This window comes from Suricata suricatta, chromosome 1 (genome assembly GCF_006229205.1).
Source record: "Suricata suricatta isolate VVHF042 chromosome 1, meerkat_22Aug2017_6uvM2_HiC, whole genome shotgun sequence".
NCBI classification, from domain to species: Eukaryota; Metazoa; Chordata; class Mammalia; order Carnivora; family Herpestidae; genus Suricata; species Suricata suricatta.
This window is the reverse complement of record NC_043700.1, coordinates 42,053,599-42,072,828: the sequence shown is the minus strand read 5'-3', so window position 1 is coordinate 42,072,828 and position 19,230 is coordinate 42,053,599. Positions and strand designations below refer to the sequence as shown.

At 49.2% G+C, this 19,230-nt stretch overlaps 1 protein-coding gene across 2 annotated transcripts in view; it reads left to right on the top strand.

Annotated features, from left to right (window-relative positions):
* PEBP4 (phosphatidylethanolamine binding protein 4) overlaps positions 1-19,230 on the top strand; it is a 209,446-nt gene that overhangs the window by 15,863 nt on the left and 174,353 nt on the right. For both annotated transcript variants that reach the window (XM_029937600.1, XM_029937609.1), the window contains exon 3: positions 2,794-2,920. In XM_029937600.1, coding sequence (XP_029793460.1) covers positions 2,794-2,920 — 127 coding nt within the window. The remainder of the gene's footprint in view (positions 1-2,793; positions 2,921-19,230) is intronic.

The following is a 19,230-nucleotide window of genomic DNA, read 5'->3' as shown; positions in this document are numbered from 1 at the left end:
GCCACAGTCTCCTTACAACATAATCTTTAAAGTGACATCTTCAAGAGCTGCTGCTCTGTTAGAATCAAGTCACCAAATCTAGCCCCCGCTCAAAGGGAGGGGGTCCCACTAGAGTGGGAGGACAGGAGGTGGGGATGGCTGGGGACGTCACGCTCGCAGCCTGCCACACCCACATCCCTGTCCCTGCAGTTCACCAATGATGAGACCCGTGTTAGTTCCTTAACTTTCTTTGGGCCCCAATTTACTCCTTTGGGAGATGAGAATATGACAACAGCCACTTCAAGGTGTTGTAGGAAACAAAGTGATGCCCATGGTGCCCTTCCGGCCACCCCCGTGCAATGTGAGAGTGACACGCTGGGACCCCTGCCGCCCCTGCCCTCTCAGGTGCCCCTTGGTCTTGTGGAGTTGACCAGGAAATGTCCCCAGTCTAGAGATGGAGACAGAACGTGTCCCGTGTGAGGGCCCCACAAGCAGGAAGGGCATTGCAAGAGGACGACACAAGTTCTCGGGTGTATTCTTCCTAAATTTGATTTTTGATTCAGTTCATCTCAGGCCTGTCTGGATCTTCCTTTAAGCTGAAGTGGTCCTCTGTTAGTTTTTTTAATGTTTATTTATTATTGAGAGAGAGAGAGAGAGAGAGAGAGCAAGTAGGGGAGGGGCAGAGAGAGGGAGACACAGAATCTGAAGCAGGCTCCAGGCTCTGAGCTGTCAGCACAAAGCCTGACACGGGGCTTGAACTCACGAACTGTGAGATCATGACATGAGCCAAAGTCAGACACTTAACCAACTGAGCCACCCAGGTCCTCCAATCCTCTGTTAGTTTTAATCATGACCAATTTGATCATTGTTATTAATCAACTTTGTGCCCCTCACAAACCGAATAAATTTGCCTTCTGTGTCTGGATCCAAGCCTTGGTAAAACTGCTGCACAGAACAGAGGCCTGCACATGGCCCCCCGGCATGGCCTGCTGTGTAGAGCAACATGTAGTTTTCAGATGCTGGGCTGGCAGCGCCCCACAGGGTGACAGGGGCTGGGGCCAGGGACCTAATCCTGGTCCCCTGGCAGCTACGCTCTAGGCCCACTCACCAAACATCAACTTGCTGATTTAGCTTAACCATGTAGATATTTGCAGCAATTCTACCAGGATAAAACAAGGAGACCCATTTTTTCCCCTGGGGAAGGCGTCTGTGTCCCTCTGTTTCCCTCCCACCTGCCCCTTGACCTTCCTCACTTCTGGGCTATGTGCCAACTCCATCTCTCTGCCAGTGGAGCGCTCCCTCTCTTGGCCTTGGTTCTCGCCAGCTGTAGTGGCGGGGAGCTGTGGTAGAAGCAGACCCATCTTTAAAATGTTGCTGGGAAGAAAAATGAAAACCCATCCTGTAAAGCTTGTTTGAAAGCCACTAAAACCATGGCATCCAAAAGGAATTACTGTAGACTTGCCAAGAGGTAAAAGAAAACAAGTGTGCTGAGCAAACTGGAGGTTCAGCTAAGCGGCCTGAGGCTGGCATCGGGGCTGTGTCCTGTGGTGGTGTCCTGTGTCCACTCACCGCTGCAGGCTCTGGCCGCCTGAGCCCAAGGTAGCCACTGGGAGGGTGGGGCAGGAGGGGAATGCGGGGCTCCCACTAGGAGGCAGTCCTTGCCTTTCTCCCTGGGCCATAACTCAGGGGATCCCCCTCCAGATCTACTCCCCCATTATATTTTCCCTGGGTCTCCTTCAGGCATCACCCCCAGCAAGGGAATCATGGCCGGCTCTGGGTGACCACTGGCAGACTGTGGAGCTGCTCAGCCAAGCTGGACTTTCAGCAAGGCTAGGAACTCACCCCTTCTCTGTAGGTGAATCATCTTAACCAAATACACCCTATAGAGACCCTGGGTCTTGGTGACATAAAATGACGGAAGGACAGAGAGGAAGGGCAAGTGTGTGTGTGTGTGTGTGTGTGTGTGTGTGTGTGTGTGTGTGTGTTTAAATATCTATTTGATAGCCTGGTTTACATCCCTGAGGTTCAGATACAGGTGAGTTCTTAAGGTGAACCCTGGTGAAGTTATGGGATCAGCGCTTTCAGTCAACCCAATTCTCAGAGCATTCGTGCTGTTCAGGCTTTCTTCGCAGGGAAAAAAATAGGTAAATGTATTCATACTACTGTCTTAGTGACCAGATATTTTACTCCCCTAGATATTTGCATTTTGAAAGTGCAGGGAATGGTAGGTGGGGAACCTAGGTTACTGGGCAACGCTTGACCCAAAGATGTGGATTATTTAACTACTGGTGAGGTTTGCAGACACGCAGAGGCTCTTGATTGTGTAGGATTGTTGAAGTCTGTGCCCATGAAGAAGGCTGTGCTAATTTGCTAAAGAGAACATTCCCAAAAAACAGTGTGCAAATATTGTTCTTATAAGCTCAATCCTACTTTAAAGACACAGACCAGGGTTATCTAAGGATGCTGTGCTCTTTTTTGAGAAGTAAATACAGATGAGAGTTAACACTCTCTGACCACTGGTGACTTGCTGGCTCTGTTGTAAACATCAATCACCTATTTTACTCTTCCTACCAACACTGTAAGTAGGTACTGTCAGTGTCCCCATTTTACAGGTGAAGACACTGAGTCCCCAAGAGGTCAAGTAACTCTTAGGTCACACCAGTCACACCAGTTAGTGACCACAACTAGTTAGTAGCAGGTCTAGGGTTCCATCCCACTTGACTTTACATTTCCAGTGCTGCCAGACTGAAGGCTTTGAACCCACCAGACTCCCCCAGAAGTCTGACCTGGGCTGACCATCCCCTCTTTCCACAGGGGCCTTGAAGTTTCCTACCCCGAACTGGGGAACATTGGCTGCATGTTTGTTCCTGATTGCAACAACTACAGACAGAAGATCACCCACTGGGATGCGCCCATAGTCAAGTTCCCTGGGGCCTTGGAGGTGAGTGAGCAAACCTGGCCTGGAGGAGGAGGGCTGTGGGTCTTGGTTTCCCTCTGAGCTCGCTCATTTACATCACTTGAAGCAAAGCCATCTGGGTTGGGTCTGGTGGTACCAGGTGGCTGATGCCATACCATGTGCCTGCCTCAGAGCAGCCCCATGTCCTTGGGGGAGGGTTGGGGTGGTTTGGAGAGCTAAAGACCGGAAGCCTTAGTGGGACTCTGGGGCAGCTCTGCCCTGGTCTTTTCCTACTCCTACAGCCCTGAGCCCCAAAGCCTGTCTCCTCAGTGTATGTGGAGGCCAGCTGATGTGTGTTTTGAAGTCAACAGGGAAAAGGAGGAGAGAGGGAGTATAGGAAGTCCGTTCTCAAGGTGTGAGGTGGCTGGGCTTTCAGAACAGTCTGAATGGGAAGGAGCTAACTGGCAATGGGAAGTGCTTCTCAGGGAGCTAAACAAGCAGAGCAGTGCACCTTGACTCCCTTGTTGTGTTTGCTCAAACTTGTCTGAAATAGAAGATTGAAGCACTTTTAGGAAATGGAAATAACTGTTCTTTCCACTAGGAAATAATGGTTAGTACTATCTTGTTCTTTTTTTTTTAATGTTTTTATTTATTTTTGAGAGAGAGACAGCATGAACAGGGAAGGGTCAGAGAGAGAGGGAGACACAGAATCCAAAGCAGGCTCCAGGCTCTGAGCTAGCTGTCAGCACAGAGCCCAATGCAGGGCTCGAACCCACGAACCGTGAGATCATGACCTGAGCCGAAGCCAGATGCTCAACCGACTGAGCCACCCAGGAGCCACAGTACTATCCTTGTTCTGGAAGCTTCACTTCGTTTGGGGATGTAGTAAGCCTGGGAACTGTGGCTCCTGCTCCTACTGGCCAGACCATGTCCTGGGGGAGCTGCTCCAGTGTTCCAGTTGCTGTTTCTTTCTTCCTTGACTCATGGGTTACAGTGAACCCCCACAGTGTCAGGAGAGGATGGCGAGCTTGCTTTGTCTGCCGTGTTTTAGAAGGAGATGCCAATATCAGCCTACTTAAAGGGACTGTGATGTGTCCAGGAACCAGGCCACAGATGGGTGGAGACGGAAGGGCACGGTCAGGATGTGACCACATGCACACCATATGCACAGCCTTCTGGTCCGCTCTGTGCACTGTGGCAGGGAGAGGCCACTGCCGGCTCTTCTCTCTGTGGGTCCAGGCTGGACAGCAGTGAGTACAAACACAACAAAATAACAAGTTCTGGGGTGAGGGAATCCGCAGGTTTACTCAGATGTTTCTCTCTTTCTTGAATTGTGTTCACTATCAGGGAACCAGTAGACTGTGATGTGTCTCACAATTTATAAGACTGAGAACGTGAAGCTTTGACAGGCCATTGTGTTTGTGACCAATGACAAACATCCTTTCCTCTGGGAGGCTAAGCAAGCAAGGAATGAGGAGGCCTTCTGTATCTCCTCTCCCTCAACCCTCCCAAGCCTCACACGCATGAACATGCATGCATAAGCACGCGCACACATGCACATGTCAGCCCTCCTCCTGTGGAGACCTCTGGCCTGGGGCACACCAGTGGTCACGTGGGAGAAGCAAAGGAGAGAGACATAGGCCCCTGTGATTCTAACACTCGGAACAGGAGATGGAGGGCTGCAAGGCAGGGACCCAGTCGTGTAGGGAAGAGTATAATGTTGCTCAATGGGGACTAGACGCTTGGCTTCATCACTAACTCACTTGTCCTTAACTTTGCCACTGAAAAGTAATGAGATCGAACCACATATTTTCTCAGCCCAGTGACTGTCCCAGGAGAGAGTCGCGGTAAAGGACTCCATTCCATGTGATGTTATAGCAGATGTCCACTAGATGGCAGTGCAGACTTTTCTGAGTATCTGGTGTACTTGGTTTGAAGCAAGTTTGGGAAATCTGCATTTGATTCTCTTTAGTTGACATCCATTGTCCCGGAGTATGGGCATATAATGCAGAGAAGACATCACTCCCTCCAGATCATGAAATTTCCCACCCTGTCTCAGTCCAGAGGCGGGGGCAGGAGAGAAAACCTGGAGACTTATGAAGGACACGGGCTGTGGTTAAGAAAGCCAAGGGGAGCAGAGATTTCACACACACAAACACACACAATTGGTCAAAGGGGTAGAAACGAAGGAAGGAAAAGTAATATTTTACCACTATAGAATTAGAGGTTTTTCTGCGAGATTTAACTGACATTTGATAAAGCAATTCAGGGTTATGAAAAACCCCATTAATCGAGTGGTACCCACTTTATGCTGGATACTATTTGTGTGTTATTTCGTTTAAAGTTTTCATCAAGTCTGCAAGTGAAGTATTTATTTAGTTGAGACTGTTAGTGGTAAATGACAAAAGCCAACTCTAACTGGCTTATGCCAAAAGAGGGGATTAACTATTGGTTTACAAACTGAAAACTCTAGGAATAGTTTCAGGCATGGCTGGATCCAGGTGTCCAAACAATGTCACCAGAAGTCTATTTTTCCCTTTTATCTACTTTTTTCTATGCTGGTTTTATGTGTAAATAGAGTATCCTTGTGGTGGCAGAGACAACCCCATCAGCTTCAGATTTATTTTACTAGTTTATCAATCCCAGTAAAAATAGACTGGCACTTTTCAACCATGAAAAATTCCAGGATTTGGGGAGGCCTGGGTGGCTCAGTTGGCTAAGCAGCAGACTTCAGCTCAGGTCATGATCTTGCAGTTCGTGAGTTCGAGCCCCATGTCGGGCTCGGGGCTGACAGCTCAGAGTCTGAAACCTGTCTTTGGATTCTGTGTCTTCCTCTCTCTCTGCCCTCTCCTGCTCATGCTCTGTCTCTGTGTCTCTCAAAAATAAATAAATGTTTAAAAAAATTTTTTTTTAATCCCAGGATTTTTCCTGCTTAGATCACATGACCTTGGGTAACCCCATTAAATCTACAAAAGCTGAGGGCAAAAGAGGATGGTTCCCCCAAAGGAGAATCAAGGTGCTAATTATCAGAAGGGGGAAAACATATTGGGTCAGAAAAACAAGAGAAGTTCCTATGAAAGGCATTAACCAAGCAAGTGGAGAGCTGGAAGAGCCGAGCGTTACCACAGGCGTGCCTATTCCAAAGGTTCGACCACTAGACCACTGATAGGGGCTTTCGGCGGAGACACCGGGGCACTGACAAAGTCTGGGGGTGCAAGAGGCTTGCTGAATGGAAGCTTTCTCTGGACAGAAAGCAGTGTTTGCTAAGGAGGGTGGTGGTGAAGAGGTAGAGACAATCCAGGGATAGTGAGAAATGAGATAATGGCTAGAGCTGCCCTTAAGGGGTTGAGAGAACAAATCCCTCTAGAGAGAGAGAAACTAGAACAGTTGGAGAGGAAGCAGATGCTCTCTGGGAATAAGGTCTCTCAAGAGGACAGGCAGGGGAGGCCAAGTTCTTAGTGACAAAGCAGAGAATTAAAGGCATTTCTTCTGGGCCCAGGACCTAAGGGCAAGCAGGTTGTGACTGGTTATGTGGGGATAGTGCCTTGCTTCAAAGTGATTAAAGCAATGCCACCAAAGCAGCAGCTGCCAGTGGACATGTTGTGGGAGCCCCCCCCCCCCCCCGCCACCATCCCCAAGCAGACCCTGAGGCCCTGAAAGGAGAGGTGGTGTGGGGCCTGGGACAGTGCCTCTGTGCCTACAAGGGGTCTCCCTGCCTGCACACCTTTCTCCGGCCACTTCCCTTATTTGGACCCTGCATTCTGGGACACCCTGCCTGGACCAAAATGCTGCTCCTTCTAAGAAGCCTTCCTTGACTATCTCCCTCTTGGCCTTATCCTCATCCCTGGCTGGCGTCTTCTTTCTGTGAACTTTTAGAAATTTTTTAATGTTTATTTATTTTTGAGAGCAAGAGAGACAAAGTGTGAACAGCGGGGGTGGGGGTGGGGAGACAGAGAAGGGGACACAGAATCCAAAGCAGGCTCTAGGCTCCGAGCTGTCAGCACAGACCCCAGTGTGGGGCTCAAACCCATGAACCACAAGATCATGATCTGAGCTAAAGTCATACGCTTAACCTAGTGACCCACCCAGATGCCCCTCTTTGAGCTTTTTAAATGCCCCCCACCCACCAGACCTAGCGTTTACTTCCTTCTGTCATGTATTGTGATTGCTTGTTCATATCTCCCATAGCCTTGACCAGTTTATAAGCTCTAGGAAAGCAAGACCACCCACAGCCCCTACCAGCATTGCAGACCCCATGTTGACTGAAGAGGTGAGTGAGTGAATGAATGAATGGCCGCTGGAAGGATACCTCCTGGAGTGTGAACTGTAAGATGTGTGAGCCCCATGGATTGGCTTTTAAGCTGCTGGGTGTCTGGGGCAGCCTGAAGAAAAGCTGCTGAAGCTAATACTAGTCTCTCCTCCACCCAGGGTAGGTGTGGGCTCAGGGCTGGGAATAAGAGAGCCAGGAGAGAAACCCAGTGGGTTCCCCAAAAGGCAAAGTAGTGCAGGGAAATATGGATGGTCCCTGTGTCAACAACCTCAAGAGCTAAAAGAGGTGTTGAAATAAGAGGACGCTTTCTCCCCTGGTGCTTTGACAAACATTAAGAGGCAAGCGTCTTAAAATGCATCCCTTCTCAAAATGATGTAAACTGAAAGGCCCCTGAGAAGCTTCTTGACTGAAGCTTATTCTTCACCTTGAATTTAACCAGCTGGAATCCTTTTGAAGTGAAGAAATTACCTTTAAGTGGGGAATGTGCACTGCATTAGAGAGAAGGAACAAGGAGTCCTGGTGTCCCTCAGGTTTCCAGGCAGGCTCAGCTCCTCTCTCCTTCCCAGAAAGAAGGCAACTCTGAGTATCCTCCTACCGGGCAGGGCAGGCATAGCGCTACCCCACCCTGGGCCTGTAGGGTCTGTGTTACTGCCTCCTGGGGGCCACCTCCTTACCCTCATGAGCTCAAGGTACACACACAAGTCTGGACACATGTGGTAGAGTCACAGACTCTCCTTGCTGCAAGAGACCTTGGAGCTAACTAGTCCACTTCCCATCCTTCTCTTTACACACAGAGCAGAAAAATAGGGCTGCTGGTCACAAAATGATTAGTGGAGGAGGGACATGGGGCCCCTGACACTCAGAGGAAGGCTGCATAGAGCAACCCATGAGGGATGGGGCAGATTCTCTCCTTCAGGGAAGGAAGGGGCAGAGAAGGAGCACGCATACATACAGGCGGCCAGGCACAATTCAGTCTTAGGAATACGAAGCGATTCACTTGGCAAATATCAATGGAACATACAGGCACCATGGTAGTGCCTCAAAGTCAAAAACAAAAGGCGCCACCAAAGAGCTCCCAGCCTAGGTTGGGAGACAGACAGAGTCATAGTAGATGAGCTGCAGTTACCACGAGGACCAGGCAGGGCAGCCAAGCTGAGTCAGTCGGTGGAGGCCTCCAGGAGGAGGTACCCAGAGCTGAACTTCAGACAGTGAACAGGCAGGGCATGAAGGAGAGCCCCCAGATGGCAGGGTGAGGGAGGAGACTCAGGAGAGGACAGGGCCACTACAGAAGGGGCCACAGACGCTGCTTGCCCTGGTGTGGAGTCTGGATTTTACCTTGCAGCCAGGCTGGGGAGGAGCTGGTGAACGTGATCGGATTAGCAATTCAGGATAATCAGTCTGGTGGCGCAGGTGGAAGAATGGAAGAAAGAGGAGGTTGAAGGCAGGGAGAGCGCCCTGCTGAAGCACTCAGTGTAAGTGACGGCATAAACTGTGGCATGGATTTGAGAGATATGAAGAAATGGAATCCATAGGGCTTGGTGACTGAGGAGGGGCAGGGATCCCGACGGAGGGAGGGTTGGTGTGACCCTTGGGTTTCTGTGATGGCCAGGCAGGTGAGCAAGGGTGAGACTCAGCATATAACTCATCTTCCAAAACAAGACGCTCTAGGGAGTGAGGGGAAGTGTGGTTAATAATTACCAGGATGACAGGTGTGGTAGGGCACTGTCCCATTATTATGGCTTCCACCGAGGGACACAAGAGAAGAACTAGATCTACAGGGACACAGGCCAGTGGCAGCAACTCTGCAGATGCTGAATCTGAGGACCCTGTGTGCACCCAGAGGCAGCTGCCTGCTGAGCCCGCTGGGAAGTGAAAGCAGGACTGGGGTCTAGATTTGGGTCCTCAGTGTCAGGGGGCGAGGGGTGGAATCTTTGAGGTGGTGGGACTCACTCGGGAGAGGACATGGAGTGGTCAACTACAGTCAGCCTGCAGAGGTCAGGTCAGACAGGCAACGGAAAAAGGATATCTGACCTAACCCAGCCAACTACTGGGGAGTCCTGGCAGGGAGGGAGGACTGAGCAAGGAGAGGACATGGTGGTGTGGGCCACACATACCGGAAGTTTTCAGGGAGACAAGGGGCACTTGAGTTATTTAAATGCTGGTGGGAAGGAGCCAATGGAAAGGGCAATACTCCCAAACAGCAGAAATTGGAGATAATGGGCCCATTGGAGAAGTTCACATCTGAGAAGGAGAACCACAGGGAAGGCGGAGGTCAAATAAAGAGAATGAGATATCCAAGTCCCTCTGAGGTCAAGAGTGGGAACCACAGCAGAAGCTTCCGAGGCCCCAGGCCTCAGCACGCAGGTGAGCAGGAAGAGGTGGAGAGAAAGGTATGCTCACTGTGCCCCAGGAGGGGGGAGGGGTCCCCCCCCCGCCCCCCACTGCGGGACCTGTGAGCTGGAGCACAGGCAGCAGAGCCCCTCACACAGAGGTGAGATGCTATCTGGAGGCCAGAAGGGCTTCAGGTGTGAAGGTAAGAAAGTGCACGTTGTGGGCATTCCAGACAGAGGTCAGGGGCGGGGTCAGAGAGGCAGGAATGGAAAGGGGTGGCTGCCAGGCTCAGACTCCAGGGGAAGCAGCCACAGGGCCAGGCTGGGGAGAGCCATATGGATCTGGCAAATTCCCTCACACTGCTCTTGAGGATGGCGATAAGAGTTCTAGAACAGAGGCCTGGGAGTAGACAGTAAATACCGGACAAGGTGAGGGGTTCAGCAATTCACTGAGTGATGATTTAGGGGAGACTTCACAACCTGCAACCCTAACCCAATGCCTAACATGTGACATAAGCTTAGCAAATAATACCAGTTGTCACTGTAAGGAACAGATTTGTAGTCTGAAGAGTAGGAGGTATGGAAGGAGGCCTGTGTGGGTTTGAGGCTCAGAGGCCGTGAGGGCTAAGGTTATATAGTATAAAACGGAGCAATGAAACCAAACTGTCACCAAACTGTCAGCCAGCTCCTTTTCACCATCTTTTACGGCAAAACTGCCTTACGGCCACTGCTTATGCAGCAAAGATGTTTGTGGCAGAGATGGTCGTGGTGAAAATGCCCGACGGCGCCTCCGATGTGCACGTGAGATTCGGGGTGCCACTCACGCCTCCGCTCGCTGGGGTGGGTCCTTGTGGGGACCTCCTCTCTGCCCCTGCGCGGGACTCGGTTACAGGAGCCAGGCACACGAGCAAAAACGCATCCCAGCCCTGCCCACGACAAGCACCTCCTGAAAGGAAGACTGTGAACGGTTCTCAGTTGTAAGAATGAACTCGGAGGCGCTCGTGTGGCGTTATTTTGCATCTGGGTGGCTTCATTAGGAAGCTTCTTGGCCTTGATCTTTATTTCCAGTCCTCTTTAACCCCCCCCACCTCCACCCCCAATACACACCTTTTGCCGCTCCGGGGTTGCAGAACCTATGGTCAGACCTGAACCTGACCCTCCTGAGCTTTTTAATCAATCTGCCTGTCCCAACCCCCCGGGGTGCTCCTCCAAGCACAGGCAAACAGGGTGTTTGCTCAGCGTTTGGGCATCTGATGTCGGCTGAAAGCTTCCAGCCAAGTGTGGGGAAACAGGTTCCAGATGTTTTTCAGATCAAATAATGTTTCTTTGAAAAACGAAAACAAAAAAACAACTGTGTGGGCCCCACCTCTGAGGGGGCATGTGGGATCTGAAAGGACAGTTCACTGGATTTGCATCCTGGTTTAAAAAAAAAAAAGAAGGTCATTCATCAAGTGTCTGTGTGGGGCTCTTAGCGTGTGTGGGATCTGTTCAGAGCTGACCATTGAGGGTGTAAGCAGAGACTTCTTGGATTCTAAAATAGCTGCCTGGCCCTGGTTGGAGCCATTTGGAGAGACAGATACTTGAATTTTGAAGGTACAATGACTGCTCTCACTGGAGAGAAAAGACAGTGGCCTAAAGAGGAGGTCAGAGAAGGGTTTTAAGGATATTGGAATGTGTGATGATGTTATTTACTAATACTTGCAGACTTGGGGTCCGGGGGAGGGAAGGAAATGGAAGACCTTCGGCTGGATGAAACAGCTGCCAGGATGAAGTCCCCTCCCATTGGGCGTGGGCCTAAGGCTACCGCTGGGGGGCCAGCAGAGGCGGTCACCATGCCCTGTGGACTTTGAGGTATCTCACTCTCTTACCAATGCACCCTCAAAGCTGGACAGTTTTAGGTTCACAGCAAAATTGAGGGGAAAGTACAGATTTCCTGTATGCCCCTAGACCCCTGCACAGCCATCCTTCACTATTCACTATTAACATCCCCCCCCCCCGCCCCCCAGAGTGGTACATTTGTTACAGCGGATGAACCTACATGTCATCATCGCCCAGAATCCAGAGTTTACTTTAGGGTTCCCTCCTGGTGTTGTACATAGTAGAGGTGTGGACAGATGTCTAATGACATGTGTCCATTATTTAGTATCATACAGAGTGGTTTCACTGTTCTAAAAATCCTCTGTGCTCTGCCTCCTTATCTCCCAACCAACTACTGATCTTTTTGCTGTCTGCATAGTTTTTGCCTTTTCAAGAATGTCATAGTTTGAATCCTATGGTGTGAAGTCTTTTTTGGATGAACAGAGAACCTAATCTCCCATTTGGGCCTCCTGACTGCAAGCCCAGCACCTTCTTTACCATACAAGGGTTTGGTAATCACACCGTCCATCTTTGCCCAAGCCAGTGGCTAGTTTTCCTGTGACTTAGCTTCCCTTTTAGGAATTGTGCTCCCCTCAACTTGGTGCTTCTACTGGGAATTTGGAGTGGGCAGGATCCCCTCACTTCTGCCCCTGCCGTCAACTTGGGTGTTCCCACCATTCGGTTTCTTGTCTGTCTCTTTAACTAGAATGTAAACTCCCTGACAGCAGAGACCTTTGTATGCTTGGGGATGGCAAGAAGTAGGCAGCTTTTGTGCAGTGAGATCTGTGCTATGATATGGAGCTAAGTACAGTGTGCCGGCAGGGGACAGGGTGGGGGTGTCTCTTGGTAACAAGAGTGTAAGTGCTGAATGTTCAAAGCACTTGTCCTTGTCATGACAGCTCTTATCTCTGATCAGTCCCGAGGTGGGCCAGGCAGGTATCTCTGCCCATATTGGGGATCCTTGGCCCAGGGTTATCCGGAGAAGGCAGATGTTCAGCCTCAGAGCCCAGCATCCTTCTACTCGTTCCCTCACACCCCATTTGAGTCTCCTCAAAGCCTTGTGGATGTTAGCTTGCCCTTAGTGCACGGATGTGTTAAGTGGAGTGATAAAGCTCTGACTCAGATCCCTGGCTTGTATACTGTCCTCTTCTTTCCTGCACCCCCTGCATCCCTATTGGCCCCAAGCACTTACTGCGTGGCCACATTTACTGACCATCTCCCGCGTGGTCAGGTGCTGTGCTAAGTGCTCCATGAGCATTGTGGCACTAAAGCCCTATAGCCACCTAGCACAGTAGGGATGATTACCTTCATTTTACAGGTCAGGAAATGGAGACACAGGAAGGTTCCAGAGCTCATGAGTGACAGAGTCAGGATTTGAACTCAGGGCTGTATGGGCTCCAAAGCTCATCCCCCCTGAGAGAAGCAGGCAACCTGTAATACGCCCCAAATGCCCTAAGGTATTTCCCAGCTGCTACTGCAGCCACCCAGCTCCAGGTCTGGGGAAGAAACCAGCGCCTAAGCCAAGCGGGGAAGGAGTAGGTAGTAGCTCCTCTTGTTCCATCGCCTCCCTTTCCAAATGGGCCTTGAAATATCAAATGACTTAGCAGAGGGAGAGAGGGGGTGGGGCCGGGGGGGTGTGCAGGAGTGTGCACAAATCAGAGACCCTTGGGTTCTTCCTGGTCTCCTGGGATGTACTGCTAACCCAAGGGAGATCCAGGGTGAGCCATCAGACATCCTGATTTCCATGTCCTACTTCTTTCCATTGCAATCGGGATGCAGAGGGCTCATGCCTGTGGCCTAGAGCACCAGACCTGCCTCGGGCAGAGGCAGATGAGGTCCAGACGGGGGAAGTGAGAAGGGCTCCTAGGCACGGCTCTCCAGGCATAGATAGCCTCCTGCTGTCTCCAGGGGCTGCAGTTGGAAGAGCTGACACCAGAGGGAGATCAGTGACTGTCATCCTGCCCCAGGCAAGGAGAGCCCGCTCTCTGGCCAGGAAGGCATTGCCCCGGGCGGTCAGACAGTTGAGACCTACCCAGTAATGGAGACACAGAGCATCCTGGATTTGGGTTGGATGTGCACACCTCTGCACCCCTTGCCCCATCTCTCCCTTTGCCAAGTGGTTGTGGGAATGCCTTTCTATTCAAATACATATATCCCTGGACTTGAATTCATTAAACTGGGGGCCACTAACTTGAGATGCCCTCAGGGGCCAGGCCCTAATCAGGTGGATGAAATAGACAGTTGGAAGGAAAGCAGGGCCGGGTCTACCCGCTTACTCTGAGAATCCCTGCACATTCCACTCGGCATTAAAACGATTTTTACAGTTGTGCTGGTGGTCCTCTGTTCATCCCCAGTTTTCCCTGACCTTCAAGGACTATGCAACTTCGTGAGTGTGAATAGTCCATTGGGAATGAGAATCCATGGGTGTCAGAGCCATTCCTTTGGTTTAGAGAGCACTTGGAGAACACTCCGAGTCTGAGGGGTTGGTGAGAAGCAGCCAGGCTGGGCTTTGCACAGACCTTGTCTTATATCCAACTCTGCTGCTCCTACCTCTGACCTTGGGTCTTCTCTCTAAGATTCTTTATCCTCACCATGAAAAGGGTAGAATATCCATTCTGGTTAAGACCCAGTGGCCAATTCTCAATCCTAATCCTCTCCAGAAGCACTTGACCCAGTTGGTCACTTCCTCCTCCTCACTTCCAACCCCCTGCTGGGACCCATACTCTCTGGATTTGCCTTCTCCCTTCATGGTTCTTCACTTCTCAGTCTCCTTTGCTGGCTGCCCCTCCTCGGATATCCCATCCCTCAGTGTTTGGGCTTCTCATCTTTTTCTACACTCTCTCCCTTATGGTCTCACCCAAGGTCATGACTTTAAATGTCATCCCTATGACATTCTACTCACGTGGTCGCTACGGTATCTCACAGACTTCTCAAACACAACGTATCCAACCCCAAGTGCCCACTGTCTACCCTCCCTCAAACCTGCTTAACCTGCTCTTTGCTATCTCCACAAAGAGCAGCTCAGAATTCCAGGGGTGTTGCCTGGGCATCTTGGAGTGATAACTGCTCTCCCTTTAGACATCCAGCCCACCAGGAGCCTCTCTTGGCTTTGCTTCTAGATTCTCTCCATAAGCTGACCACTTCTCCCCTTCGCCACTATTAACACCCTACAGGGCCACACTCTCTCTCCCTGAGTCATCACAACAGCCACCTCACTGGTCTCTTGGCCACCATGCCTGCCCCAGACCCCCAATGTATTCTCAGTACAGCAGCCAGGATGAGCCTTTAAAGCTGCAGGTCACAAAAAATAAAATAAAATATTAAATTAGTCTGCAGGTCACATCAGTTTACTCCTCTGCTTAAAAATCTTCCATTTCTCCCCAGTTCACCTGAGTAGGAGCCACAGTGCTCACAATGGCTTACAGAACCCTAGAACCTGGCCCATTTCCTCCTCTCTGACCTCAGTTCCTACCATTTTTTGCCTTCACCTGGCCTTTTTGTTTCTTGACCATAACAGGCATGTCTTAAGGCCTTTCCCCTCATATGTCTATGGCACACATCCTCACCTTCACATCTCTGCTTCAAGGTCCTCTTCTCAAGGAGGCCTTCCTATCTCCCAGCCTGGGTGCTCCTGGGCTCCCTAATCCCTCCCCACTTCTTTCTATCATATTTATCACCTTCCAGCCTGCATATACTTTCTTCATTTATTGTGTTTGTTTGTTTTGTCTATTCCCATCCCTACCCCACAGCTAGGATATAAGCTTCATGAAGACAGGAATCTTTGGCTTATTCACAGGTCTATTCTGGGCATTAGCAGAGTCTCTTTCACATGATAGGCGCTTAATATTTGTTGAATGAAAGTTATTGGATAAAGGTTATGAGAGATCATGTATTCACAGCCTTCAGTGCTGACACAGGGAGCATTCAATTAATGGTAGTGGTTATGATCTTCCCCAGTGTCCAGGTAACTGGTGCAGCCTGGAACATGACAGCCATGGCAAGGTAGCAGCTGGAGGATGTGAAATTCAAGATAGAGGGTTGCAGGTTTTTTTTTTAAAGGGTTCTAAGGAGCGAAAATGGAGAGGGAGATAGATGGAAGGGAAATACCTTGATCCTGGTTGAAGGGGAATAGATCTACAAGGCTGGACACAGGACTCTACAGATAGTGGACACTCAGTAAACCTGTGGAAGGGATGAACAAACCCCTTGCAGAGTTGCACATGCAGCTCTTGTTCCCACATGCAGAGTTGACTTCAGAAACTGAGCAAAGACCCTCAGTGAAAAGTTTTGGAGGCTGGATTGGAATAGGACGACAGAAGGCAGTACCACCTGGGGCTGGACTGAGGGGGCAGTCTGCAGTGGCACCTTCCCAGATGCTGACTGGAGGCAACCACCCTCTTGCTTAGGATGACACCATTCCGCCTGGTACTTAACTAACTCTTAGGCCCTTGAGGTGCCAGACAGAAGATACAGTCTGTATCTCTGGGGAGCTGAAGTCCCAGGCTCCTGCTTCCCTCTGTCCCTCTTCATGACAACTTGGTATTCAATGACATGCAATGCCAGCAAAACTGCCTCTCGCTCCTCATCTTGCAAGTAGAGTGATGGTTAGTTTCAGGTTTGGAATCCAGTCTCTTGATTTTTCACATGCTAAGGCTGGAGCTGCTCACCAGCTCTTCCTACATCTGGCACTCCCCGTCCTCCACACCCCCATCTCAGATGGGAAACAGAGCCACGTGAGGCGCACCTTTCTCAGTGTGTAATCGTGGAACAGCTATTTCCCTCTCCCTGTTCATTTCTCCCATTCACCAGCAAAAACCCTGGGGCCCCACGGAAAGGTGTCTGCCAGGCAGAGAGCTCCTGAAAGGCCAGAGTGGCAGACAAGTCAATTCCTGTGTCTCCCTGGCAACCATCTCTGACCCAACTCCAGCCTTAGGACCATGAGACAAGCAAATTCAGAACCCCACCTCTGCGTGAAACCTATGGGGTTTAGAGCGGTCAATGTAAAACCCAAACCACACAGCCATAAAATAACTGGAAAAGCAACCGATAGGTAAATATGAATCCGATCTCAGAGTGGAGGAGGTCTGGCGAAGCATAAAAATCAAATGACAAAATCATAAAGGAAGAGAAGGAGGGATGTGAGTTACAACAATATTTGAAACTTCTACACTTTAAAAATGCTGTAAACAAAATAAAAATCCAATGACAAACTGAGAGAACATATGTGCCCCAAATATGGCAAAGGATTATTATCTTTCTGCATAAGGAGCTCTTATAAATCAATGAGGAAAAGATAAATACCTCATAGGAATAGAGGGCAAAGGATGGTAGCAGGCGACTATAGAAATAAGAAAATTCATTAAAAATATAGGGGGGAATGCTTCAATTAAAGGAAATATTATTTTTATAAATAGTAGACTTCATTTAAAGCCAACCAAATTTGAAGTTTGGGGGTATTTTTGTTTTTGTTTTATTTTTCTTTTTTAAATAAGAGTGTACATTACAGGTAGAAGTATAAATTGCTTCAATCTTTCCAGAGGGTGATTTTATAATGCGTATTAAAGTCATTAGCATCTTCATTGGGTTTGAACAGTATCTTACTTCTATGAATTTATTCTAATCTGCTTACTTAATCAGAGACATACACACAAATTTATGTAAAAGGCTGTTCATTGTAGTATTATTTAAAATAGCAAAAGGAAAAAGGAAAACCACCTAAATGTTCAACAATAGATTTGTTAAATAGGATATGTTCCATCCATAAGAAAGAGTACCATGAAGTCATTAAAAGTCATATTCTCAAAGAATATTTAAGGCTATTGGGAAATCTCACAATATATTTTTAAGTGGAAGAAACCAAATGATAAAACAGTAATTTCACTAGAGTCCCAATTTTCAAGAATTATATCCTTTTATGCATGGAAAAAAACCCTAGACGAATGGAGAATACATCAAAATGTTGACATTGGATCACCTCAAGTGGTGGGATTAAGGGTGATTTTTATTTTTTCCTTTACACTTGTCTGTAATTTCCATATGTTCTCCAATGAACATGTATTACTTTAATAATAAGAAAAAAAAGCTATTTGAGGAGAAAAAGAGTGAATGCTAAGAGGAAAAGCTTCAGCTACCCAAATGGTCTGAGTGCTGGTTGCTGTGGAAACTGTAACTTTGAATTGCCCAACTTTTTGTGAATTACTTCTGTGCTCTGCAGGGTTAGTGCTAGGGCGGGATTCAGCATTCCCTGGGTGTGGGCATGTGTCCAGGGAGGTGGTAAAAATGGAGTGGCCCTGCCTCAGGTGAGAGTCCCCAAGAAGGGCTCTGGGTTTCATTCTGGCTCCCCGTCCCCTTCCAGGTGTCCTGCAGAGGATGCCAGGGCATAGGGTACCCTGAGCGTACAATGGCGGGGAGCCACCAAAGAGTCCGGCTTCCCTGCATAGGGTTCCCCATGCAGGAATATTTGGTGGTTCTTGTGAATCTACCTTGCCCCACTCCCAGCCTGGTATCTGAAGATGGGGCACCAGCAGTGGTGTGGGAGGTAGAGCAAGTGGCTTTATTCTTCTTTTTGTGTTGATGATAAACATCGGGATATAACTGAGGCCAGGGGACATTTTCCTTAAATAGAGTGTCTAAAGAAAATCCCAATCCCAGCTTGAGCCTTGGCCACTTGCTATCTTGCCTTCCTTCCTTTTGCCACCTGGAGAGCAGCTCCTGAACGGAAGGGGGGACGAAGCACTAGCCCTGGGGCCTCCAGGAAACTGAGAGGCTGGTACCCTGCATGCAAAGTCATTTCACATGCCTATTCTCGGAATGAATGTCTAGCTGCCATTTGTGAATCCTGTTCCGAGCTCTAGGGTGTGGAGAACTGGTTGATTTATAGATCGAGGCAGCCACAAGTTGGAATTTTAAAAAGCAATGTGTCCTTTGAGCAGGAGCCCGGGCTGGGGGCTTTGCAGGCTGTCGCTTTGTCCCAGGGACCAGATGGAACTTGTTTTTCTGTTCACTTGGGGGTTTAACCCTTCGTGCACTCCCTCCCCTACAGCCCCATTCAGGAGTCCCTGCCTTTGAGGCCAGCAGTCAGCCATGAGGGAGAATCCGTGTATGTGAGCTGAAGTGACATTTATTGAAAATCTTTTCAATCCCCTGTCTTTGCCGGATCATTTTGTTTTATTTAGCATTCACTGACATGTGCCAGACACTGTTCTAAGCACTTTAGAAATATTAACTCATTTACTCTTCATAATCGTTATTAGCCCTGCCTTACAGGTAGGTAAACTGAGGCACAGGTGGGCTAAACAACTTACCTAAAGCACACAATTGGCGAGTGATGAACCCAGGATTTGAAACCCAGCTGTTTGGTTCCCAAATTTGTGTGTTTAATTACAAAATCATGGCTGCCTCTCAGCAGGTAAATGAATCCGATTCATAACAGTTCAGAGCTCCTGGGGTGATCTTTCTGCTTAAGCTGTGAGAGCATTAGAGACCAGCAGGGTGAAATGGAATCCAAGTCCCAAGTGTTTGCACCTGAAAGATCGCTGCTATCCTGGATTTATCTGAGCTGCTACCCTGGGGTCTTCTTCAGGTGCATCGGGCTGCATACCCCCTATTTATAAGATCTGTGCAATGTCACAAGGAAAGTTCAGGGTTCTGTGCCCACCGCACCCCACCCGCAGCATGTGCAAACCCAGCATTTGCCGGTGGAATCCGGGGTCCCTGACTTTGGATCCTGTCTTCTACTGGAAAAAAACTTTGTGTCATAAACAGCTTCCCTCCAGCAGGGGTCCTGGGGTCTGCCTGTAATCAACTCTCTTTTCTCATTTATGGAGCAGACCCCACAAGGCTCTTTGAACCTTTGAGAACATTGGAACCCTAACGCTTCCCAGGCAGAATCTGTTCCT